General features: G+C 50.1%; 1 protein-coding gene across 1 annotated transcript; it reads right to left on the bottom strand.

Moving 5' to 3' along the window:
* Positions 1–218: 218 nt before the first annotated feature.
* Positions 219–27,486, bottom strand: LOC129831630 (protein phosphatase 1D-like). The gene is made up of 6 exons (XM_055894971.1): positions 26,782–27,486; positions 20,306–20,534; positions 7,596–7,720; positions 1,948–2,129; positions 1,420–1,644; positions 219–626 (listed from the first exon to the last, which is right to left on the bottom strand). The coding sequence occupies exons 1-6, from the start codon at positions 27,311–27,313 to the stop codon at positions 225–227; spliced, it is 1,695 nt and encodes a 564-aa protein (XP_055750946.1). The 5' UTR covers positions 27,314–27,486; the 3' UTR covers positions 219–224.
* Between the last annotated feature and the right edge of the window lie 295 nt (positions 27,487–27,781).

Here is a 27,781-nt window from a genome sequence, read left to right as displayed (position 1 = left end):
AGACCACGATCCTGAAAGTGTCACCAAACAGAGAGACCACGATCCTGAAAGTGTCACCAAACAGAGAGACCACGATCCTGAAAGTGACACCAAACAGAGAGACCACGATCCTGAAAGTGACTGATCTCTCAGTCAGTAGTCATTTGTAAAAGTTTGTGGAAGAGGCAGAATGTTATTGTCTGTCTTGTGTTCCTGTTAGTCCGTCTGTAGAGTGTGTGTGTCTCTCAGCACACACACACGGTGGCCTTGCCGTGTTGCTGCTGGAAAAGCGTGGGGGAAACGTTGGTGGGGGGCGGAGTCAGAGACTGTTTCTGGTCCTTTCCTCCACCTCCTTTTGGCCCCGCTCCCGTTCCCTCGCCATTCTTCCTCCGGGTCCTCTTGGCGGACGGGACGGGGTTGGGTGACGTGTCATCCTGAGTCCGTTTGCCGCCGGGCATCCTGGCGGTGACATCACTAAGCTCCTCCCCCAGGGGAAAACCGGTGCGGGAGTCGTCCGAGTCGGAGAGGGGCGGGCCGAAGGGATCTGATAGGGCCAGGACGTACAGGCTGCTCCCTGATAGGCCGTGTCCACGCTCCAGGGTCGGGAAGAGCTCACACACAGCAGACGACATGTCCATGTCTGGAACCTAGAGAGAGAGAGACAGAGAGAAGGAGAGAGAGAGAGAGAGAGAGAGACAGAGAGAAGGAGAGAGAGAGAGAGAGAGAGAGAGAGAGAGACAGAGAGAGAGAGAGACAGAGAGACAGAGAGAGAGAGAGAGAGAGAGACAGAGAGGGACAGAGAGAAACAGACGGAGAGAAACAGACGGAGAGAGGGACAGAGTGAGAGAGGGGGGACAGAGAAACAGACGGAGAGAGGGACAGAGTGAGAGAGGGGGGACAGAGAGAAACAGACGGAGAGAGGGACAGAGTGAGAGAGGGGGGACAGAGAGAAACAGACGGAGAGAGGGACAGAGAGAAACAGACGGAGAGAGGGACAGAGTGAGAGAGGGACAGAGTGAGAGAGGGGGGACAGAGGTATTTCATACAGTACTAATGTAGTAATGAAGTAGTAATTATGATTTAGCCCAAACAGCACACTATTTTCCACAGTGCACTATATAGGGAATAGAGGCCATTTCGGAAAGCAGTGCACTATATAGGGAATAGAGGCCATTTTGGAAAGCAGTGCACTATATAGGGAATAGAGGCCATTTTGGAAAGCAGTGCACTATATAGGAAATAGAGGCCATTTTGGAAAGCAGTGCACTATATAGGGAATAGAGGCCATTTTGGAAAGCAGTGCACTATATAGGGAATAGAGGCCATTTTGGAAAGCAGTGCACTATATAGGGAATAGAGGCAATTTTGGAAAGCAGTGCACTATATAGGGAATAGAGGCCATTTTGGACATACAACCTTAATATTCCCTCTGCTCTGTACCTTGATGAGTGAGGTGTTGGAGCGGGAGTCCGATGCGGGGCCACAGTGTTGTCCCTCAGCCAGGTTCAGCAGCACCTCCTCATGGTGGAGGGGTTCCTGAGGGACACCCGGCTCCTGCAGGGCGATCACGATGGCCGACGTGTTGTCCGCACGCAGCATCCTTTGGCGCCACCGCAGGAGGGCGTGGCTCACCAGCTGGCGAGCGCTGGACACCCCGCACGGCGCCTAGGAGAGAGAGAGGGGGGGGGGGGGGGGGGGGGGGGGGTGTTTACAGTAGTTGTGTGATTTTTTTTTTTTACATTTATGATCATGTTGGTCATACAATAAATGAATTAATCAGACCAGGCTGCACACACAAGCCTCAGTGTCCCGGTTTGAAAAGCCCTGGTCCGTGTTCAGCAGGGAGAAAATGTCTCAAAACAGAGTGATACCTAAACCAATAACAAATAGATATATATTTTTTTTCCCCCGTTGCAAAAATGTTTTTCCCTACTGAACAGCACACTGACGTTTAGCGCCACAACTCACCATGGCCTCATCGTTGTCCTGGCACATGGAGACGGCGTCCTGGGGGGGCACCATGTTCCACAGCCCGTCACTACCCAGGATGATGTACCGGTGTTTATGGGGGTCAAGGTTCAGAACACAGGTGTCTGGCTCCGGGGACACTACAAACTCTCCGCTGTAGAAGTCATAGCTCCACAGGTCCCCTATAGGGAAGATCATCAGAAGATCATTCAATAACCTGTTCCTCATCTCACAAGGGAACACTGGATAACAAAGGAGAAGTAGAGGGGGTTTTACACACATCCACAATCATTTACAGTAACTGGACAAAAAGAAGATGAAATGTCTTGCTGTTCCCAACTGCCTCGTTGCCCGTCTTGCTGTCCCCGACTGCCTCGTTGCCCGTCTTGCGGTTCCCGACTGCCTCGTTGCCCGTCTTGCGGTTCCCGACTGCCTCGTTGCCCGTCTTGCGGTTCCCGACTGCCTCGTTGCCCGTCTTGCGGTTCCCGACTGCCTCGTTGCCCGTCTTGCGGTTCCCGACTGCCTCGTTGCCCGTCTTGCGGTTCCCGACTGCCTCGTTGCCCGTCTTGCGGTTCCCGACTGCCTCGTTGCCCGTCTTGCGGTTCCCGACTGCCTCGTTGCCCGTCTTGCGGTTCCCGACTGCCTCGTTGCCCGTCTTGCGGTTCCCGACTGCCTCGTTGCCCGTCTTGCTGTTCCCGACTGCCTCGTGGCCCGTCTTGCTGTTCCCGACTGCCTCGTGGCCCGTCTTGCTGTTCCCGACTGCCTCGTGGCCCGTCTTGCTGTTCCCGACTGCCTCGTGGCCCGTCTTGCTGTTCCCGACTGCCTCGTGGCCCGTCTTGCTGTTCCCGACTGCCTCGTGGCCCGTCTTGCTGTTCCCGACTGCCTCGTTGCCCGTCTTGCTGTTCCCGACTGCCTCGTTGCCCGTCTTGCTGTTCCCGACTGCCTCGTTGCCCGTCTTGCTGTTCCCGGCTGCCTCGATGCCCGTCTTGCTGTTCCCGACTGCCTCGTTGCCCGTCTTGCTGTTCCCGACTGCCTCGTTGCCCGTCTTGCTGTTCCCGACTGCCTCGTTGAGCGCTTTCCATTACAAAGAGAATCTCAACGATTTAGATGGAACGCTGGGTGAAAAGGAAAACAGGCACCATAGAAGAAGAAAATAACTGATAACTGATTGATCGCATGCTGCAAGAATGAATGCACTTAATTGATTATTGAATGTTATGATGGACACAGCTTTGTAGAACCAATCAGGGTTGCCTAGGTTACTACCTAAATGTAATCCGTTAGTTACTAGTTACCTGTCCAAAATTGTAATCAGTAACGTAACTTTTGGATTACCCAATCTCAGTAACGTAATCTGATTACATTAGATTACTTTCCCCTTAAGAGACATTAGAAGAAGACAAAAATGTATGTTACCAATTGAACCGACATCTATTGCAGAATAAATCAATGTTAAAGTTTACATAGCTGGCCATATATGGATGTTAAATGTTACTTTATGGGTTGGTTATGTAGGCTTCTTCTAACCCATCGCTTTCTACTACTTATAATAATATGATTAAATTATATCTTCACGTTAAAAACTAAAGTATCAGAATTTCAGTCATTCCAATGTTATACCCCTTGATCTTCAAGCGATAGATAGATAGATAGATAGATAGATAGATAGATAGATATATATATTCGGCACACGTGATTAATACACTTTGATTTGAATAGGACTTAGAAATCTGGAAGTATTAGCCTAATAGTTTCACCTGAATATGACCCCGAAAAATAAGGACTTATTAGCCAGCCCTACTGTGTTGTTTACGATTGTGTTGTCATGGACGACGGATTGGGTTCATTGATTCGAGTTGAAAAATAAATGCTGCACTCATGGAATGGCTTTGAGCACTACTGAACAGTGCTATTTACAGGTGATAAATGATTTGCTAAAGACCTATTGTTTACCTTTTATAGTTGGTGACACTTTAAACAGCAGCATTTTATCAAGATTATCTAAGGGCAAATCAACAGATGAAACGATAACAAAACGGGTCACCGTGCCTTTGTTTTGGTAAAAATATGAGAGATGAGCCTGGAGAAATGTAACCGCTCTCAGATTAACAGACAGAGAGCTATGGATGCAATGACGGACCTTCCATGATATCAACATGATGGTTGAAACCCATGTTATGAGGCTATACCGTGTGTTTACATTTACAATGTTGACAAACATTGGAGAAAAACAAGTTTATATTCTGGGGTTCTGACGGTGTGTGACAGTTGAACTGAACTCATGAGGCATTTATACATTATATTCTTCAAGAATCAACGGAGATTAGGTTTGCACATTTTGGGGATTATTCAGAGAAATTTTCAGGAATATATGTGCAAATGAATATTAATACCATTTAAATGTAGATGTTTTTTGCATTGTATATATTTACCATATCATATGGAGACAGAAACAAAAACCTTTTACCTTATCTTAAGTAGAAATAATTGCACATTATTAAATCGTTCCAATAGAAATTTTAAAAAACTATTCAGTTATGAATTGATTAAATGAATTGATTAAATGAATTGATTAAATGAATTAAGTGTGCCTTTTTTCAACGCTGATTTGAATGTCATTGAGAAATCAAAGAAGTATCAAAGATTTTTTTTTTTGCAAACATCTTTTCTGAATTTAAAAGTAATCATCGAATTAATCTAGTTTTTCAAAAGTATCTGTAACCTGATAAAAAGAAAATCATTGCTGGTGACGTTACAGATTACAGTTACCGGTTTTTATATAATCCCTTACATGTAACAGATTAGTTACCGGTTTTTATATAATCCCTTACATGTAACAGATTAGTTACCGGTTTTTATATAATCCCTTACATGTAACAGATTAGTTACCGGTTTTTATATAATCCCTTACATGTAACAGATTAGTTACCGGTTTTTATATAATCCCTTACATGTAATCCGTTACTCCTCAAACCTGGAACCAAAACAGACACATCCTCAGCTCAACAAACACAAACACAAACAAACACAAATTCGAGAACGAATCGATTGGGGAGCTGCAGTTCACCAACGATATCGTGCCTAAATCACCTTCGTGGAAGTCAAACACTGCATTCGACCAAGAGTCGTTCACAATCTGGCCACAACTAGACCTCGTTTCAAATGTATCCTGAAATAATCTTATTTGGATGCCTAGAAATCAACAAATGTAGGTTTATGTTGTTTAAAGCACACGTTTACAAGTCTCGGTCACAAATGACAGCTCCCTACGGTGAACGAGGCTTATAGAACCATAACTCTCTCGAGTTTTCAGTTCATCACTCGCCGGTAGCTGGTCCCGCTCTGGGCATTACGGACTCAAATTAAAAGAAAATGTGTCTGAATATGATTTATTTTGACTGAACGAGTCAAACAGAAAACCGTGTCAGTAAAAAGAGCAGAACTTTCCCCCATCACTAAGTGGCTTTAGCCCGGGCAAGTCCAGGGAGGTTGCCTAGCAACACGTGCCTCTGAGTGAGGCAACTTCTGTTTAGTGCAACTAATGTCCGTGACTTGGTGAACGTGTTCGGACCGAACGGCCAATGCGACAGCTCCAACGGCTTTATTCTTCTTCTTCTTCTTCTTCTTCTTTCAGGTAATGGGGAGAAACATTAACAAAATAATCAAACTATTTCCATAAAAATGGAAATGAACCTCTGTGGAGCTTTAAGACCACAACAACGTACCTAGAGCTCTGGCCACAGCCAGGAACGGGATCTGGCCACAGCCAGGAACGGGATCTGGCCACAGCCAGGAACGGGATCTGGCCACAGCCAGGAACGGGATCTGGCCACAGCCAGGAACGGGATCTGGCCACAGCCAGGAACGGGATCTGGCCACAGCCAGGAACGGGATCTGGCCACAGCCAGGAACGGGATCTGGCCACAGCCAGGAACGGGATCTGGCCACAACAACGTACCTAGAGCTCTGGCCACAGCCAGGAACGGGATCTGGCCACAGCCAGGAAAGGGATCTGGCCACAGCCAGGAACGGGATCTGGCCACAACAACGTACCTAGAGCTCTGGCCACAGCCAGGAACGGGATCTGGCCACAGCCAGGAACGGGATCTGGCCACAACAACGTACCTAGAGCTCTGGCCACAGCCAGGAACGGGATCTGGCCACAGCCAGGAACGGGATCTGGCCACAGCCAGGAAAGGGATCTGGCCACAACAACGTACCTAGAGCTCTGGCCACAGCCAGGAACGGGATCTGGCCACAACAACGTACCTAGAGCTCTGGCCACAGCCAGGAACGGGATCTGGCCACAGCCAGGAACGGGATCTGGCCACAGCCAGGAACGGGATCTGGCCACAGCCAGGAACGGGATCTGGCCACAGCCAGGAACGGGATCTGGCCACAACAACGTACCTAGAGCTCTGGCCACAGCCAGGAACGGGATCTGGCCACAGCCAGGAACGGGATCTGGCCACAGCCAGGAACGGGATCTGGCCACAGCCAGGAAAGGGATCTGGCCACAACAACGTACCTAGAGCTCTGGCCACAGCCAGGAACGGGATCTGGCCACAACAACGTACCTAGAGCTCTGGCCACAGCCAGGAAAGGGATCTGGCCACAACAACGTACCTAGAGCTCTGGCCACAGCCAGGAACGGGATCTGGCCACAACAACGTACCTAGAGCTCTGGCCACAGCCAGGAACGGGATCTGGCCACAGCCAGGAACGGGATCTGGCCACAACAACGTACCTAGAGCTCTGGCCACAGCCAGGAACGGGATCTGGCCACAGCCAGGAACGGGATCTGGCCACAGCCAGGAACGGGATCTGGCCACAGCCAGGAACGGGATCTGGCCACAGCCAGGAAAGGGATCTGGCCACAGCCAGGAACGGGATCTGGCCACAGCCAGGAACGGGATCTGGCCACAGCCAGGAACGGGATCTGGCCACAGCCAGGAACGGGATCTGGCCACAGCCAGGAACGGGATCTGGCCACAACAACGTACCTAGAGCTCTGGCCACAGCCAGGAACGGGATCTGGCCACAGCCAGGAACGGGATCTGGCCACAGCCAGGAACGGGATCTGGCCACAGCCAGGAAAGGGATCTGGCCACAACAACGTACCTAGAGCTCTGGCCACAGCCAGGAACGGGATCTGGCCACAACAACGTACCTAGAGCTCTGGCCACAGCCAGGAACGGGATCTGGCCACAGCCAGGAAAGGGATCTGGCCACAACAACGTACCTAGAGCTCTGGCCACAGCCAGGAACGGGATCTGGCCACAGCCAGGAAAGGGATCTGGCCACAGCCAGGAACGGGATCTGGCCACAACAACGTACCTAGAGCTCTGGCCACAGCCAGGAACGGGATCTGGCCACAACAACGTACCTAGAGCTCTGGCCACAGCCAGGAAAGGGATCTGGCCACAGCCAGGAACGGGATCTGGCCACAACAACGTACCTAGAGCTCTGGCCACAGCCAGGAACGGGATCTGGCCACAACAACGTACCTAGAGCTCTGGCCACAGCCAGGAAAGGGATCTGGCCACAGCCAGGAAAGGGATCTGGCCACAGCCAGGAAAGGGATCTGGCCACAGCCAGGAAAGGGATCTGGCCACAGCCAGGAACGGGATCTGGCCACAACAACGTACCTAGAGCTCTGGCCACAGCCAGGAAAGGGATCTGGTCGATGACGGTGCTCCTCCGGACGGGCCCGTTATGAGTCAGCCTGGGTCTCTTCCACACCACCCGGTTCACACCAGACTTCTTTATCACACTGGAGATAGGAGAGAGAGAGACAGGACAGTTATCACACTGGAGATAGGAGAGAGAGAGACAGGACAGTTATCACACTGGAGATAGGAGAGAGAGACAGGACAGTTATCACACTGGAGATAGGAGAGAGAGAGACAGGACAGTTATCACACTGGAGATAGGAGAGAGAGAGAGACAGGACAGTTATCACACTGGAGATAGGAGAGAGAGACAGACAGGAGAGTTATCTCACTGGAGATAGGAGGGGGAGAGACAGACAGGACAGTTATCACACTGGAGATAGGAGAGAGAGAGAGACAGACAGGACAGTTATCACACTGGAGATAGGAGAGAGAGAGACAGGACAGTTATCACACTGGAGATAGGAGAGAGAGAGACAGGACAGTTATCACACTGGAGATAGGAGAGAGAGACAGACAGGACAGTTATCACACTGGAGATAGGAGGGGGAGAGACAGGACAGTTATCACACTGGAGATAGGAGAGAGAGACAGGACAGTTATCACACTGGAGATAGGAGGGAGAGACAGACAGGACAGTTATCACACTGGAGATAGGAGAGAGACAGACAGGACAGTTATCACACTGGAGATAGGAGAGAGAGACAGACAGGACAGTTATCACACTGGAGATAGGAGAGACAGACAGGACAGTTATCACACTGGAGATAGGAGAGAGAGAGACAGACAGGACAGTTATCACACTGGAGATAGGAGAGACAGACAGGACAGTTATCACACTGGAGATAGGAGAGAGAGACAGGACAGTTATCACACTGGAGATAGGAGAGAGAGACAGGACAGTTATCACACTGGAGATAGGAGAGAGAGACAGACAGGACAGTTATCACACTGGAGATAGGAGAGAGAGACAGGACAGTTATCACACTGGAGATAGGAGAGACAGACAGGACAGTTATCACACTGGAGATAGGAGAGAGAGACAGGACAGTTATCACACTGGAGATAGGAGAGAGAGACAGGACAGTTATCACACTGGAGATAGGAGAGACAGACAGGACAGTTATCACACTGGAGATAGGAGAGAGAGAGACAGACAGGACAGTTATCACACTGGAGATAGGAGAGAGAGACAGACAGGACAGTTATCACACTGGAGATATGAGAGAGACAGACAGGACAGTTATCACACTGGAGATATGAGAGAGAGAGACAGGACAGTTATCACACTGGAGATAGGAGGGAGAGACAGACAGGACAGTTATCACACTGGAGATAGGAGAGAGAGAGACAGACAGGACAGTTATCACACTGGAGATAGGAGGGAGAGAGACAGACAGGACAGTTATCACACTGGAGATAGGAGAGAGAGAGACAGACAGGACAGTTATCACACTGGAGATAGGAGAGAGAGAGACAGGACAGTTATCACACTGGAGATAGGAGAGAGAGAGACAGGACAGTTATCACACTGGAGATAGGAGAGAGAGAGAGACAGGACAGTTATCACACTGGAGATAGGAGAGAGAGAGAGAGACAGGACAGTTATCACACTGGAGATAGGATGGAGAGAGAGACAGACAGGACAGTTATCACACTGGAGATAGGAGACAGACAGACAGGACAGTTATCACACTGGAGATAGGAGAGAGAGAGACAGGACAGTTATCACACTGGAGATAGGAGGGAGAGACAGACAGGACAGTTATCACACTGGAGATAGGAGAGAGAGACAGACAGGACAGTTATCACACTGGAGATAGGAGGGAGAGACAGACAGGACAGTTATCACACTGGAGATAGGAGAGAGAGAGACAGACAGGACAGTTATCTCACTGGAGATAGGAGAGAGAGACAGACAGGACAGTTATCACACTGGAGATAGGAGGGAGAGACAGACAGGACAGTTATCACACTGGAGATAGGAGAGAGAGAGACAGACAGGACAGTTATCTCACTGGAGATAGGAGAGAGAGAGAGACAGACAGGACAGTTATCACACTGGAGATAGGAGAGAGAGAGACAGGACAGTTATCACACTGGAGATAGGAGGGAGAGACAGAAAGGAGGGAGAGACAGACAGGACAGTTATCTCACTGGAGATAGGAGAGAGAGAGACAGGACAGTTATCACACTGGAGATAGGAGGGAGAGACAGACAGGACAGTTATCACACTGGAGATAGGAGAGACAGACAGGACAGTTATCCCACTGGAGATAGGAGAGAGAGACAGGACAGTTATCACACTGGAGATAGGAGAGACAGACAGGACAGTTATCACACTGGAGATAGGAGAGAGAGAGACAGACAGGACAGTTATCACACTGGAGATAGGAGAGAGAGACAGGACAGTTATCACACTGGAGATAGGAGAGAGACAGACAGGACAGTTATCACACTGGAGATAGGAGGGAGAGACAGGACAGTTATCACACTGGAGATAGGAGAGAGAGACAGGACAGGACAGTTATCACACTGGAGATAGGAGAGAGTGAGAGACAGACAGGACAGTTATCACACTGGAGATAGGAGAGACAGACAGGACAGTTATCACACTGGAGATAGGAGAGAGAGAGAGACAGACAGGACAGTTATCACACTGGAGATAGGAGAGAGAGAGAGAGACAGGACAGTTATCACACTGGAGATAGGAGAGAGAGAGAGACAGACAGGACAGTTATCACACTGGAGATAGGAGGGAGAGACAGACAGGACAGTTATCACACTGGAGATAGGAAGGAGGGAGACAGGACAGTTATCACACTGGAGATAGGAGAGAGAGACAGGACAGTTATCACACTGGAGATAGGAGAGAGAGAGATAGGACAGTTATCACACTGGAGATAGGAGAGAGAGACAGGACAGTTATCACACTGGAGATAGGAGAGAGAGAGACAGACAGGACAGTTATCACACTGGAGATAGGAGGGAGAGACAGACAGGACAGTTATCACACTGGAGATAGGAGAGAGAGACAGGACAGTTATCACACTGGAGATAGGAGAGAGAGAGACAGACAGGACAGTTATCACACTGGAGATAGGATGGAGAGACAGACAGGACAGTTATCACACTGGAGATAGGAGAGAGAGAGACAGACAGGACAGTTATCACACTGGAGATAGGAGGGAGAGACAGACAGGACAGTTATCACACTGGAGATAGGAGGGAGAGACAGACAGGACAGTTATCTCACTGGAGATAGGAGAGAGAGACAGGACAGTTATCACACTGGAGATAGGAGAGAGAGAGACAGACAGGACAGTTATCACACTGGAGATAGGAGAGAGAGAGATAGGACAGTTATCACACTGGAGATAGGAGAGAGAGACAGGACAGTTATCACACTGGAGATAGGAGAGAGAGAGACAGACAGGACAGTTATCACACTGGAGATAGGAGGGAGAGACAGACAGGACAGTTATCACACTGGAGATAGGAGAGAGAGACAGGACAGTTATCACACTGGAGATAGGAGAGAGAGAGACAGACAGGACAGTTATCACACTGGAGATAGGATGGAGAGACAGACAGGACAGTTATCACACTGGAGATAGGAGAGAGACAGACAGGACAGTTATCACACTGGAGATAGGAGGGAGAGACAGACAGGACAGTTATCACACTGGAGATAGGAGAGAGAGAGAGACAGACAGGACAGTTATCTCACTGGAGATAGGAGAGAGAGAGAGACAGACAGGACAGTTATCACACTGGAGATAGGAGAGAGAGAGACAGGACAGTTATCACACTGGAGATAGGAGGGAGAGACAGAAAGGAGGGAGAGACAGACAGGACAGTTATCTCACTGGAGATAGGAGAGAGAGAGACAGGACAGTTATCACACTGGAGATAGGAGAGACAGACAGGACAGTTATCACACTGGAGATAGGAGGGAGAGACAGACAGGACAGTTATCACACTGGAGATAGGAGAGAGACAGACAGGACAGTTATCACACTGGAGATAGGAGAGACAGACAGGACAGTTATCACACTGGAGATAGGAGGGAGAGACAGACAGGACAGTTATCACACTGGAGATAGGAGAGAGAGAGACAGACAGGACAGTTATCACACTGCAGATATGAGGGAGAGAGATAGACGGGAGGCAGAGAGACAGACAGGACAGTTATCACACTGGAGATAGGAGGGAGAGACAGACAGGACAGTTATCACACTGGAGATAGGAGAGACAGACAGGACAGTTATCACACTGGAGATAGGAGAGAGAGACAGACAGGACAGTTATCACACTGGAGATAGGAGAGAGAGAGACAGGACAGTTATCACACTGGAGATAGGAGAGACAGACAGACAGGACAGTTATCACACTGGAGATAGGAGAGAGACAGACAGGACAGTTATCACACTGGAGATAGGAGAGACAGACAGGACAGTTATCACACTGGATATAGGATGGAGAGACAGACAGGACAGTTATCACACTGGAGATAGGAGACAGACAGACAGGACAGTTATCACACTGGAGATAGGAGAGACAGACAGGACAGTTATCACACTGGAGATAGGAGAGAGAGACAGACAGGACAGTTATCACACTGGAGATAGGAGAGAGAGAGACAGGACAGTTATCACACTGGAGATAGGAGAGAGAGACAGACAGGACAGTTATCACACTGGAGATAGGAGAGAGAGACAGACAGGACAGTTATCACACTGGAGATAGGAGAGAGAGACAGACAGGACAGTTATCACACTGGAGATAGGAGAGAGAGACAGACAGGACAGTTATCACACTGGAGATAGGAGAGAGAGACAGACAGGACAGTTATCACACTGGAGATAGGAGAGAGAGAGACAGGACAGTTATCACACTGGAGATAGGAGAGAGAGACAGGACAGTTATCACACTGGAGATAGGAGAGAGAGACAGACAGGACAGTTATCACACTGGAGATAGGAGAGAGAGACAGACAGGACAGTTATCACACTGGAGATAGGAGAGAGAGACAGACAGGACAGTTATCACACTGGAGATAGGAGAGAGAGAGACAGGACAGTTATCACACTGGAGATAGGAGAGAGAGACAGGACAGTTATCACACTGGAGATAGGAGAGAGAGACAGACAGGACAGTTATCACACTGGAGATAGGAGGGAGAGACAGACAGGACAGTTATCACACTGGAGATAGGAGAGAGAGAGACAGGACAGTTATCACACTGGAGATAGGAGAGAGAGACAGGACAGTTATCACACTGGAGATAGGAGAGAGAGAGACAGGACAGTTATCACACTGGAGATAGGAGGGAGAGACAGACAGGACAGTTATCACACTGGAGATAGGAGAGAGAGAGAGACAGGACAGTTATCACACTGGAGATAGGAGAGAGAGACAGACAGGAGAGTTATCACACTGGAGATAGGAGAGAGAGACAGACAGGACAGTTATCACACTGGAGATAGGAGAGAGAGACAGACAGGACAGTTATCACACTGGAGATAGGAGAGAGAGACAGACAGGACTGTTATCACACTGGAGATAGGAGAGAGAGACAGACAGGAGAGTTATCACACTGGAGATAGGAGAGAGAGACAGACAGGACAGTTATCACACTGGAGATAGGAGAGACAGACAGGACAGTTATCACACTGGAGATAGGAGAGAGAGACAGACAGGACAGTTATCACACTGGAGATAGGAGAGAGAGAGACAGGACAGTTATCACACTGGAGATAGGAGAGAGAGAGACAGACAGGACAGTTATCTCACTGGAGATAGGAGAGAGAGAGACAGACAGGACAGTTATCACACTGGAGATAGGAGAGAGAGAGAGACAGACAGGACAGTTATCACACTGGAGATAGGAGAGACAGACAGACAGGACAGTTATCACACTGGAGATAGGAGAGAGAGACAGACAGGACAGTTATCACACTGGAGATAGGAGAGAGAGACAGACAGGACAGTTATCACACTGGAGATAGGAGAGAGAGACAGACAGGACAGTTATCACACTGGAGATAGGAGAGAGAGACAGACAGGACAGTTATCACACTGGAGATAGGAGAGAGAGACAGACAGGACAGTTATCACACTGGAGATAGGAGAGAGACAGACAGGACAGTTATCACACTGGAGATAGGAGGGAGAGAGACAGACAGGACAGTTATCACACTGGAGATAGGAGAGAGAGAGAGAGACAGGACAGTTATCACACTGGAGATAGGAGAGACAGACAGGACAGTTATCACACTGGAGATAGGAGAGATAGACAGGACAGTTATCACACTGGAGATAGGAGAGAGAGAGACAGACAGGACAGTTATCACACTGGAGATAGGAGAGAGAGACAGGACAGTTATCACACTGGAGATAGGAGAGAGAGACAGACAGGACAGTTATCACACTGGAGATAGGAGAGAGAGAGACATGACAGTTATCACACTGGAGATAGGAGAGACAGACAGGACAGTTATCACACTGGAGATAGGAGAGAGACAGACAGGACAGTTATCACACTGCAGATATGAGGGAGAGAGACAGGACAGTTATCACACTGCAGATATGAGGGAGAGAGACAGACAGGACAGTTATCACACTGGAGATATGAGGGAGAGAGATAGACGGGAGGCAGAGAGACAGACAGGACAGTTATCATAGACAGTAAGGTAGTGAAGTAGTTATGATTTAGCCAGTCAGTGTCACAAAAGGCATTACCTTTATAGTGCACTACTTGTGACCAGGCTCTACATAAGGAATAGGGAGCTACTTTATAGTGTACTACTTGTGACCAGGCTCTACATAAGGAATAGGGAGCTACTTTATAGTGCACTACTTGTGACCAGGCTCTACATAAGGAATAGGGAGCTACTTGGGACGTACTTTTACAAAATGTTTAATAAACCATTAACACGTCTTATAAACGGCGTATTATTAGTAGTAGCATAAAATGTTCCAAAACGACTTGCTCAATAACCTACCTTTATCTCAACTGGCTGGTTTCAACTGGCTAGACCAGCACAATATATTGTCAGTAAACTGCTGCGATGCTGATGACTAGTCTGGCAAGAGTCTTAAAGTCACTGGGGGGAAAAAATGAACTCCAAGCTCACTTGCTCTGTGGGCATCACTGGCTTCATCCCAAATAGTACCCCCATTCCCCGTAGTGCACTACTTATGACCAGGAACATTTGGGACACACTCTATGTGTTCCTTATCTGAAGGAGATCGCTCTACAGTAGCGTGTCGTTTTACCCAGTCAGCTCTACAGTAGCGTGTCGTTTACCCAGTCAGCTCTACAGTAGCGTGTCGTTTACCCAGTCAGCTCTACAGTAGCGTGTCGTTTTACCCAGTCAGCTCTACAGTAGCGTGTCGTTTACCCAGTCAGCTCTAAAGTAGCGTGTCGTTTACCCAGTCAGCTCTACAGTAGCGTGTCGTTTACCCAGTCAGCTCTAAAGTAGCGTGTCGTTTACCCAGTCAGCTCTACAGTAGCGTGTCGTTTACCCAGTCAGCTCTACAGTAGCGTGTCGTTTTACCCAGTCAGCTCTACAGTAGCGTGTCGTTTACCCGGTCAGCTCTACAGTAGCGTGTCGTTTACCCAGTCAGCTCTACAGTAGCGTGTCATCTACCCGGTCAGCTCTACAGTAGCGTGTCGTTTACCCGGTCAGCTCTACAGTAGCGTGTCGTTTACCCGGTCAGCTCTACAGTAGCGTGTCGTCTACCCAGGCAGCTCTACAGTAGCGTGTCGTCTACCCAGGCAGCTCTACAGTAGCGTGTCGTCTACCCAGGCAGCTCTACAGTAGCGTGTCGTCTATCCAGGCAGCTCTACAGTAGCGTGTCGTCTACCCAGGCAGCTCTACAGTAGCGTGTCGTTTACCCAGTCAGCTCTACAGTAGCGTGTCGTTTACCCAGTCAGCTCTACAGTAGCGTGTCGTTTACCCGGTCAGTTCTACAGTAGCGTGTCGTCTACCCAGTCAGCTCTACAGTAGCGTGTCGTTTACCCGGTCAGCTCTACAGTAGCGTGTCGTTTACGCAGTCAGCTCTACAGTAGCGTGTCGTTTACCCAGTCAGCTCTACAGTAGCGTGTCGTTTACCCAGTCAGCTCTACAGTAGCGTGTCGTCTACCCAGTCAGCTCTACAGTAGCGTGTCGTTTTACCCAGTCAGCTCTACAGTAGCGTGTCATTTACCCAGTCAGTTCTACAGTAGCGTGTCGTTTACCCGGTCAGCTCTACAGTAGCGTGTCGTTTACCCAGTCAGTTCTACAGTAGCGTGTCGTTTACCCAGTCAGCTCTACAGTAGCGTGTCGTCTACCCAGTCAGCTCTACAGTAGCGTGTCGTTTACCCAGTCAGCTCTACAGTAGCGTGTCGTCTACCCGGTCAGCTCTATAGTAGCGTGTCGTTTACCCAGTCAGCTCTACAGTAGCGTGTAGTTTACCCGGTCAGCTCTACAGTAGCGTGTCGTCTACCCAGTCAGCTCTACAATAGCGTGTAGTCTACCCAGTCAGCTCTACAGTAGCGTGTCGTTTACCCGGTCAGCTCTACAGTAGCGTGTCGTTTACCCAGTCAGCTCTACAGTAGCGTGTCGTTTACCCAGTCAGCTCTACAGTAGCGTGTCGTTTACCCAGTCAGCTCTACAGTAGCGTGTCGTTTACCCAGTCAGCTCTACAGTAGCGTGTCGTTTACCCAGTCAGCTCTACAGTAGCGTGTCGTTTACCCAGTCAGCTCTACAGTAGCGTGTCGTTTACCCGGTCAGCTCTACAGTAGCGTGTCGTCTACCCGGTCAGCTCTACAGTAGCGTGTCGTCTACCCAGGCAGCTCTACAGTAGCGTGTCGTCTACCCAGGCAGCTCTACAGTAGCGTGTCGTCTATCCAGGCAGCTCTACAGTAGCGTGTCGTCTACCCAGGCAGCTCTACAGTAGCGTGTCGTTTACCCAGTCAGCTCTACAGTAGCGTGTCGTTTACCCAGTCAGCTCTACAGTAGCGTGTCGTCTACCCAGTCAGCTCTACAGTAGCGTGTCGTCTACCCTGTCAGCTCTACAGTAGCGTGTCGTTTACCCGGTCAGCTCTACAGTAGCGTGTCGTCTACCCAGTCAGCTCTACAGTAGCGTGTCGTTTACCCAGTCAGTTCTACAGTAGCGTGTCGTTTACCCAGTCAGCTCTACAGTAGCGTGTCGTTTACCCGGTCAGCTCTACAGTAGCGTGTCGTTTACGCAGTCAGCTCTACAGTAGCGTGTCGTTTACCCGGTCAGCTCTACAGTAGCGTGTCGTTTACCCAGTCAGCTCTACAGTAGCGTGTCGTCTACCCAGTCAGCTCTACAGTAGCGTGTCGTTTTACCCAGTCAGCTCTACAGTAGCGTGTCATTTACCCGGTCAGTTCTACAGTAGCGTGTCGTTTACCCGGTCAGCTCTACAGTAGCGTGTCGTTTACCCGGTCAGCTCTACAGTAGCGTGTCGTCTACCCAGGCAGCTCTACAGTAGCGTGTCGTCTACCCAGGCAGCTCTACAGTAGCGTGTCGTCTACCCAGGCAGCTCTACAGTAGCGTGTCGTCTATCCAGGCAGCTCTACAGTAGCGTGTCGTCTACCCAGGCAGCTCTACAGTAGCGTGTCGTTTACCCAGTCAGCTCTACAGTAGCGTGTCGTTTACCCAGTCAGCTCTACAGTAGCGTGTCGTTTACCCGGTCAGTTCTACAGTAGCGTGTCGTCTACCCAGTCAGCTCTACAGTAGCGTGTCGTTTACCCGGTCAGCTCTACAGTAGCGTGTCGTTTACGCAGTCAGCTCTACAGTAGCGTGTCGTTTACCCAGTCAGCTCTACAGTAGCGTGTCGTTTACCCAGTCAGCTCTACAGTAGCGTGTCGTCTACCCAGTCAGCTCTACAGTAGCGTGTCGTTTTACCCAGTCAGCTCTACAGTAGCGTGTCATTTACCCAGTCAGTTCTACAGTAGCGTGTCGTTTACCCGGTCAGCTCTACAGTAGCGTGTCGTTTACCCAGTCAGTTCTACAGTAGCGTGTCGTTTACCCAGTCAGCTCTACAGTAGCGTGTCGTCTACCCAGTCAGCTCTACAGTAGCGTGTCGTTTACCCAGTCAGCTCTACAGTAGCGTGTCGTCTACCCGGTCAGCTCTATAGTAGCGTGTCGTTTACCCAGTCAGCTCTACAGTAGCGTGTAGTTTACCCGGTCAGCTCTACAGTAGCGTGTCGTCTACCCAGTCAGCTCTACAATAGCGTGTAGTCTACCCAGTCAGCTCTACAGTAGCGTGTCGTTTACCCGGTCAGCTCTACAGTAGCGTGTCGTTTACCCAGTCAGCTCTACAGTAGCGTGTCGTTTACCCAGTCAGCTCTACAGTAGCGTGTCGTTTACCCAGTCAGCTCTACAGTAGCGTGTCGTTTACCCAGTCAGCTCTACAGTAGCGTGTCGTTTACCCAGTCAGCTCTACAGTAGCGTGTCGTTTACCCAGTCAGCTCTACAGTAGCGTGTCGTTTACCCGGTCAGCTCTACAGTAGCGTGTCGTCTACCCGGTCAGCTCTACAGTAGCGTGTCGTCTACCCAGGCAGCTCTACAGTAGCGTGTCGTCTACCCAGGCAGCTCTACAGTAGCGTGTCGTCTATCCAGGCAGCTCTACAGTAGCGTGTCGTCTACCCAGGCAGCTCTACAGTAGCGTGTCGTTTACCCAGTCAGCTCTACAGTAGCGTGTCGTTTACCCAGTCAGCTCTACAGTAGCGTGTCGTCTACCCGGTCAGCTCTACAGTAGCGTGTCGTCTACCCTGTCAGCTCTACAGTAGCGTGTCGTTTACCCGGTCAGCTCTACAGTAGCGTGTCGTCTACCCAGTCAGCTCTACAGTAGCGTGTCGTTTACCCAGTCAGTTCTACAGTAGCGTGTCGTTTACCCAGTCAGCTCTACAGTAGCGTGTCGTTTACCCGGTCAGCTCTACAGTAGCGTGTCGTTTACGCAGTCAGCTCTACAGTAGCGTGTCGTTTACCCAGTCAGCTCTACAGTAGCGTGTCGTTTACCCAGTCAGCTCTACAGTAGCGTGTCGTCTACCCAGTCAGCTCTACAGTAGCGTGTCGTTTTACCCAGTCAGCTCTACAGTAGCGTGTCATTTACCCGGTCAGTTCTACAGTAGCGTGTCGTTTACCCGGTCAGTTCTACAGTAGCGTGTCGTTTACCCGGTCAGCTCTACAGTAGCGTGTCGTTTACCCAGTCAGTTCTACAGTAGCGTGTCGTTTACCCAGTCAGCTCTACAGTAGCGTGTCGTCTACCCAGTCAGCTCTACAGTAGCGTGTCGTTTACCCAGTCAGCTCTACAGTAGCGTGTCGTCTACCCGGTCAGCTCTACAGTAGCGTGTCGTTTACCCAGTCAGCTCTACAGTAGCGTGTAGTTTACCCGGTCAGCTCTACAGTAGCGTGTCGTCTACCCAGTCAGCTCTACAATAGCGTGTAGTCTACCCAGTCAGCTCTACAATAGCGTGTCGTTTACCCGGTCAGCTCTACAGTAGCGTGTCGTTTACCCAGTCAGCTCTACAGTAGCGTGTCGTTTACCCAGTCAGCTCTACAGTAGCGTGTCGTCTACCCAGTCAGCTCTACAGTAGCGTGTCGTTTACCCAGTCAGTTCTACAGTAGCGTGTCGTTTACCCAGTCAGCTCTACAGTAGCGTGTCGTTTACCCGGTCAGCTCTACAGTAGCGTGTCGTTTACGCAGTCAGCTCTACAGTAGCGTGTCGTTTACCCAGTCAGCTCTACAGTAGCGTGTCGTTTACCCAGTCAGCTCTACAGTAGCGTGTCGTCTACCCAGTCAGCTCTACAGTAGCGTGTCGTTTTACCCAGTCAGCTCTACAGTAGCGTGTCATTTACCCGGTCAGTTCTACAGTAGCGTGTCGTTTACCCGGTCAGCTCTACAGTAGCGTGTCGTTTACCCAGTCAGTTCTACAGTAGCGTGTCGTTTACCCAGTCAGCTCTACAGTAGCGTGTCGTCTACCCAGTCAGCTCTACAGTAGCGTGTCGTTTACCCAGTCAGCTCTACAGTAGCGTGTCGTCTACCCGGTCAGCTCTATAGTAGCGTGTCGTTTACCCAGTCAGCTCTACAGTAGCGTGTAGTTTACCCGGTCAGCTCTACAGTAGCGTGTCGTCTACCCAGTCAGCTCTACAATAGCGTGTAGTCTACCCAGTCAGCTCTACAGTAGCGTGTCGTTTACCCGGTCAGCTCTACAGTAGCGTGTCGTTTACCCAGTCAGCTCTACAGTAGCGTGTCGTTTACCCAGTCAGCTCTACAGTAGCGTGTCGTTTACCCAGTCAGCTCTACAGTAGCGTGTCGTTTACCCAGTCCGTTGTTCTGTAGTGATGCACCAAGCAGTCATAGATGCTACAATGCATCATCTGACTGAGTTTCCATTAGAATAGAGAATGTTGTTATCACCCAAAGCAGACAAGAGTTTAAGTTGCTATTGCGAGAGAGAGAGAGAAAAATAGATGCTTCTTGGCTCAAACCCATTATCTTGTCATAGGGGCTGTTGTTTTGGATGCACAGTCACACGAGGGTACGGTTGTTGGGGGCCCTCGTACACTATTATATGTTAGGCTAGTCTGTCAGACAGACTAAACATTACCATGTTGAGTTGGCTGGCTAGACAACCTAGTAGGGTAGTATGTGTTGGTCAGTCTTACCTGCCCCCCAGCCCTTCGATGCGTTCTCTCTCCTTGGGCAGCTCAGGCTTGTGGTCCTGTGTCACCTCCACGGCCCTGATGAACTGGTCTGTGGGGTCATCCTGGACCCCCAGCACGATGGCAGAGTCTCCTACGTGAGCCACGTACATTCGGTCCCCCCGGATGACCACTACACTGGCCGTGGTGCCTGAGGTGCTGGGAAGCCCCGTGAGAGTTTTGGGCCATTCGGCTGCAGAGGGAAGGAAAAGAGGGAGCGAGAGAACATGTTGAACTATTGGAACTTGCCCAGCCTTAGAAGTAGCCTTCAGACTAACCTACTTCCCTGAGGTCCCTGCCTGCAATAATATGGCCCCGAATATAACAACAGTTATGAAGGAGCTACTGTTCATGGAGAGAAACCCTCCTGTAGGTTTTAACTCCAACCCTGTTCATGGAGAGAAACCCTCCTGTAGGTTTTAACTCCAACCCTGTTCCTGGAGAGAGACCCTCCTGTAGGTTTTAACTCCAACCCTGTTCCTGGAGAGAAACCCTCCTGTAGGTTTTAACTCCAACCCTGTTCCTGGAGAGAAACCCTCCTGTAGGTTTTAACTCCAACCCTGTTCCTGGAGAGTTACCCTCCTGTAGGTTTTAACTCCAACCCTGTTCCTGGAGAGAGACCCTCCTGTAGGTTTTAACTCCAACCCTGTTCCTGGAGAGATAACCTCCTGTAGGTTTTAACTCCAACCCTGTTCCTGGAGAGAAACCCTCCTGTAGGTTTTAACTCCAACCCTGTTCCTGGAGAGTTACCCTCCTGTAGGTTTTAACTCCAACCCTGTTCCTGGAGAGATACCCTCCTGTAGGTTTTAACTCCAACCCTGTTCCTGGAGAGATACCCTCCTGTAGGTTTTAACTCCAACCCTGTTCCTGGAGAGAAACCCTCCTGTAGGTTTTAACTCCAACCCTGTTCCTGGAGAGTTACCCTCCTGTAGGTTTTAACTCCAACCCTGTTCCTGGAGAGATACCCTCCTGTAGGTTTTAACTCCAACCCTGTTCCTGGAGAGATACCCTCCTGTTGGTTTTAACTCCAACCCTGTTCCTGGAGAGAGACCCTCCTGTAGGTTTTAACTCCAACCCTGTTCCTGGAGAGAGACCCTCCTGTAGGTTTTAACTCCAACCCTGTTCCTGGAGAGAGACCCTCCTGTAGGTTTTAACTCCAACCCTGTTCCTGGAGAGAGACCCTCCTGTAGGTTTTAACTCCAACCCCCGATTATACTAATTAGCTGGTTGATAAGCTGAATCAGGTTAGTTTACAACTGGGGTTGAAGCAAAAACCTTCAGGAGGGCAGCCCCTGATATGGGGAACGGGATGGGGCAGCCCCTGATACGGGGAACGGGCAGCCCCTGATACGGGGAACGGACAGCCCCTGATACGGGGAACGGGCAGCCCCTGATACGGGGAACGGGCAGCCCCTGATACGGGGAACGGGCAGCCCCTGATACGGGGAACGGGATCGGACAGCCCCTGATACGGGGAACGGGATGGGGCAGCCCCTGATACGGGGAACGGACAGCCCCTGATACGGGGAACGGGATGGGGCAGCCCCTGATACGGGGAACGGGATGGGGCAGCCCCTGATACGGGGAACGGGATGGGGCAGCCCCTGATATGGGGAACGGGCAGCCCCTGATACGGGGAACGGGCAGCCCCTGATACGGGGAACGGGCAGCCCCTGATACGGGGATCGGACAGCCCCTGATACGGGGAACGGGATCGGACAGCCCCTGATACGGGGAACGGGCAGCCCCTGATACGGGGAACGGGCAGCCCCTGATACGGGGAACGGGCAGCCCCTGATACGGGGAACGGGCAGCCCCTGATACGGGGATCGGGCAGCCCCTGATACGGGGAACGGGATCGGGCAGCCCCTGATACGGGGAACGGGATCGGGCAGCCCCTGATACGGGGAACGGGATCGGGCAGCCCCTGATACGGGGAACGGGATCGGGCAGCCCCTGATACGGGGAACGGGATCGGGCAGCCCCTGATACGGGGAACGGGATCGGGCAGCCCCTGATACGGGGAACGGGATGGGGCAGCCCCTGATACGGGGAACGGGATCGGGCAGCCCCTGATACGGGGAACGGGATCGGGCAGCCCCTGATAGAGGGAACGGGATCGGGCAGCCCCTGATACGGGGAACGGGATCGGGCAGCCCCTGATACGGGGAACGGGATCGGGCAGCCCCTGATACGGGGAACGGGATCGGGCAGCCCCTGATACCCTTTGGGACACATCCATAGACATTTACCAAATAGCCTCGTTGCTACACATTTTAGTTTCAGGTGAGCACTAACGGCTTGATTTAGTTGATATGTTGAATCAGGTGTGTTAATACTCGGCGGGAACACAAATGGGGATCGGACAGCCCCTGATACGGGGAACGGGCAGCCCCTGATACGGGGAACGGACAGCCCCTGATACGGGGAACGGGCAGCCCCTGATACGGGGAACGGGCAGCCCCTGATACGGGGAACGGGCAGCCCCTGATACGGGGAACGGGCAGCCCCTGATACGGGGAACGGGCAGCCCCTGATACGGGGATCGGGCAGCCCCTGATACGGGGATCGGGCAGCCCCTGATACGGGGAACGGGATCGGGCAGCCCCTGATACGGGGAACGGGATCGGGCAGCCCCTGATACGGGGAACGGGATCGGGCAGCCCCTGATACGGGGAACGGGATCGGGCAGCCCCTGATACGGGGAACGGGATCGGGCAGCCCCTGATACGGGGAACGGGATCGGGCAGCCCCTGTTACGGGGAACGGGATCGGGCAGCCCCTGATACGGGGAACGGGATCGGGCAGCCCCTGATACGGGGAACGGGAAGCCCCTGATACGGGGATCGGGAAGCCCCTGATACGGGGAACGGGATCGGGCAGCCCCTGATACGGGGAACGGGATCGGGCAGCCCCTGATACGGGGAACGGGATCGGGCAGCCCCTGATACGGGGAACGGGATCGGGCAGCCCCTGATACGGGGAACGGGATCGGGCAGCCCCTGATACGGGGAACGGGATCGGGCACCCCCTGATACGGGGAACGGGATCGGGCACCCCCTGATACCCTTTGGGACACATCCATAGACATTTACCAAATAGCCTCGTTGCTACACATTTTAGTTTCAGGTGAGCACTAACGGCTTGATTTAGTTGATATGTTGAATCAGGTGTGTTAATACTCGGCGGGAACACAAATGGGGATCGGACAGCCCCTGATACGGGGAACGGGATCGGGCAGCCCCTGATACGGGGAACGGGATCGGGCAGCCCCTGATACGGGGAACGGGCAGCCCCTGATACGGGGAACGGGATCGGGCAGCCCCTGATACGGGGAACGGGATCGGGCAGCCCCTGATACGGGGAACGGGATCGGGCAGCCCCTGATACGGGGAACGGGCAGCCCCTGATACGGGGAACGGGCAGCCCCTGATACGGGGAACGGGCAGCCCCTGATACGGGGAACGGGCAGCCCCTGATACGGGGAACGGGATCGGGCACCCCCTGATACGCTTTGGGACACATCCATAGACATTTAACAAATAGCCTCGTTGCTACACATTTTAGTTTCAGGTGAGCACTAACGGCTTGATTTAGTTGATATGTTGAATCAGGTGTGTTAATACTCGGCGGGAACACAAATGTGCACATCCTTGGGGTATCCCAGGACTAGACTAGCCTGCCGTTTGGATGCTCTTTCTGTATAGAGCAGGGGTTCCCCAACTTCCCCCCCCCCCCCTCTTGGGGAACATCCTGCGCCCCCACCTCGTCTATATCTATGGGCACAAGCATTATTCATGACACAAACTGTCCACACCCCTCTGGGTGGCAGACAGAAGAGAAAATAAATCAGGTTTAAAGCTTATTTCCTACAATTCTACACATTTTGTCATGCGGTGCAAAGAAAACATTGCTGTTTTAACAGTAGTTTTCTTGCAGTTCTACACATTTTGCCACGTATAATGTTTATTCATGTGATACTTGTCTAATGTTTATTCATGTGATACTTGTCTAATGTTTATTCATGTGATACTTGAGTGACTCAAACATTACAACAACATTTATGGGATAAAAAAAAACAACGAAGCTAAAAAAAAAAACGTTAGCTGACGTGGTCTGGTTGATCTGGACATTTCACGTTATAAATATCTCTCTGAGGTTTGTAAAGACGAACATGACAAGAGGAACTGATGATGCAATACCCAATATTAGAAATTGTACCTTGTACATTCTACTATTATAACTTTCAAGAGTAAGTTTAAAGCAGTGGCGGTCGGTGACGTTTAAGATAAGGGAGGACGATTCGTTTTTTTTAATGAGCACGGCCTTGTTTCTATTACACCATATTGGATGACTGTCATTCATATTCCATTCACCCGGCTCAATGTAACGTCGATAGGTTTAGGCTGCTACATGATACTCAAATGTTCCCTGTACTAAACCCATCATGAAGTTGCTACAACCTAGTTTATGAAAAGTTTACAACGTCGATGCACACAGGTTAAGAGAATAATTTGAGTAATCAAGGTGACAGACAGTGACATTTTCAATACCTCTTTGTACACACTTGCTTGCATATAGCTGATCTTGGGTGTAATCTTTAGTCCAACAGTTGCAAACGAGAGTTTCTATTGGACAAATTCAGGTATGTTTATTTCGCCGTTTCGTTCCGTTTGAGAAAAGTTTTTCAACAGAATCGGCGTAATGAAAACACCCCTGGTCACACGCAAACACAGTTCACTTTCATAGCAGCCACATACCAGCAGCATGATCATTTTTCTCGTTAATTCCTTCTCGCATCTACGCGTTGTCCTTCGCTCGTGGACTTCAACACATCAGCGGTTTGTGACCAGGCGGAAAAACCTTTCTCGTTGTCACAATTTTAGCTAACATCAGTTAACATAGAACTAGAACGAAGGCCTTATTTAACCTGCTACAATGATGCAGTACAGTGTACAGTCAGCAAGCAGCTTAGCAGTTACACCGGCGGGCCCCGGTGGTAATACATGTATAAAACACAAATGCTTACCGTGGAAGATTTTCAGTGTTAGATAGCCATAACTAGCTAACTAACATGGCATCCCTCTCCGTTTGAGCCGGGTGTTTGAGTAGTCTAAATTAGCAAGCTGCAACAAAATATGTCTCTCTCGATTCTCCTTCATTTTTGACCAAATTAATTTGTTTAAAACTGTTGCGAGTAGTTGACTCAAAGAGAGAAAGACAATAGTTGAACAGTTTTAAACAAATTAATTTGGTCAAAAATGAAGGAGAATCGCGAGAGAGACATATTTTGTTGCAACTTGCTAATTTAGCCTACTCAAACACCCACTGCCGTGCTAGCTAGCTGTAGCTTATGCTTTCAGTACTAGATTCATTATCTGATGCTTTGATTGGGTGGACAACATGTCAGTTCATGCTGCAAGAGCTCCGATAGGTTGGAGGACATCCTCCGGAAGTTGTCATAATTACCGTGTAAGTCTATGGAAGGGGGTGAAAGCCATGAGCCTCCTAGGTTTTGTATTGAAGTCAATGTACCCAGAGGAGGACAGAAGCTAGCTGTCCTCCAGCTACACCATGGTGCTACCCTACAGGGTGCTGTTGAGGCTACTGTAGATCTTTATTGCAAAACAGTGGATTTTAATCAATTATTTGGTGATGTGAATATATTTAGTATAGTTGTATCTTTAATGTTTCACTATTTGTATTTTTATGAAATTCACTGAGGACCCCTTCCACTTCTGACGAGCCTCCACTGGTTGAAAGGCAGACTGAGTGAGGGTGGCATGCCCCACAGTTTGGAAACCACTGGTGTAGGGCAGACTGTGTACTAGTGACTTGACAGGGCACTTGAAAGATCCAGAGCAGATCGCTGACGACTGCCCTCACAGCTGATAAGCCAAGAGACTAATTCATCAAACGGATAAGAGGCGATGGGGGACGCAATTGTTTTTACAAATCCAATACATATGATGCGTCTCCTTTACAACCAACATTATCAGATGTCACATGCTGCCAGGCCTGCCTACTACAGCAATAAACCGGATTTGGTATGCCGTCGACGTCAAGCAACCGTCGCGAACTCTTTCCAAACAAGCAGCTAAACCCATTGTCATCCGTATCGAAGACAAACAGAGGAAGAAGACAACCGTATAAAAAGCCCATTCCCAGAGACCCGCACACCCGCCTGTCCGTGTGACCTGATAGGCTGGGGGTTTAGATAGGAATCATGGGATGTCTCTTTCTTTGCTCTACTACTGACAGATGGGCAGCAGTGGTAGGTTTATTTTGATGGTTAAGCCAGAGAACCCAAACCACACATTCAGCAACATCGAGCCTGTGGTGGCCATTTAATTCGTAGCGTTTGCTAGCTAAATGCAAGAGATGCGACAACAAATCCCAATATACATATTTAGCTAGACACATGGGTGATTCTAACTTACGCAGCTTTTTCCACATGGCATGGTGGCAGGCAACGAAACCTTTACGAATAGCTGCACACACTTCCTCGTCATCTTTGGACCAAAACCCCCGCTGTTTCTTGATGAATTCCCATAAATAGTCCCGTGCGAATTGCGCTGCCTCTCGGCCTCCGTGGCCATCAAACACCGCGAAGAAAGCCACTGAGCGCTGGGGGCGGTTATCGCTCTCCGCCGGTGAACTCTCCACTGTCGAAACTGCCAGTGCAACTGGAGAACAACTTTGGTCCCCATTTTGTACATTTTGTGTCCATGAAACTGTAGTGGAGGCAGATAGAGGCTCGTTCAGTGCGTTGTGTACAGTCCGATCAGACTGCTCGTTTTCAGGCACAATGTCGACCGTCGAGCTATCTCCTTTGGTATCATCTTGTTCGTCCGAGTTCAGCTCGTCTTCCCCGGACTCGGGCTCCACTACAACCTCGGTAACGTCCTCCATGTATTTCCTGCCTCCCTGGTCGGAGAAAACACTCACTCGCATCAACAATGCGTTTTCCATGGCGGTAGGGACGTCTTGATTCAGATGCTGGGTGTTTGTAGTAGCGAAAAAATGGCCTAAAACTATTTTAAGTTAAGTTTATGGCAGCTTAATGATCAATCACCCGCTTTTGGTCTTTGTTTATTTTCAAGCCTTGTAGGCATGCCCAGAAACGCATTGACGTCAGAGCTGTCTGTATCAACTGGGGTAAATTCTGTACAATACTCCAGTGCGCCACCTACTGGATGTGTAAATGCTTCATAAACAACGGGTTGATTAACAGTGACACGCTTGCTTATGGGCCCTTCCCCTTCCCAAAAATGCAGAGGAAAAATGAGAAGGGATAACTTGGCTATACACACGCAGTACCAAGTCCATGTGCAGGGGTACGAGGTAATTGAGGTAGATACAGTACCAGTCAAACGTTTGGACACACCTACTCATTCCAGGGTTTTTAAAGTAATTTTTACTATTTTCTACATTGTAGAA

The sequence above is a fragment of the Salvelinus fontinalis genome, chromosome 33, assembly GCF_029448725.1.
Source record: "Salvelinus fontinalis isolate EN_2023a chromosome 33, ASM2944872v1, whole genome shotgun sequence".
In the NCBI taxonomy this organism is placed as follows: Eukaryota; Metazoa; Chordata; class Actinopteri; order Salmoniformes; family Salmonidae; genus Salvelinus; species Salvelinus fontinalis.
This window is presented reverse-complemented; position numbering and strand designations above follow the sequence as displayed.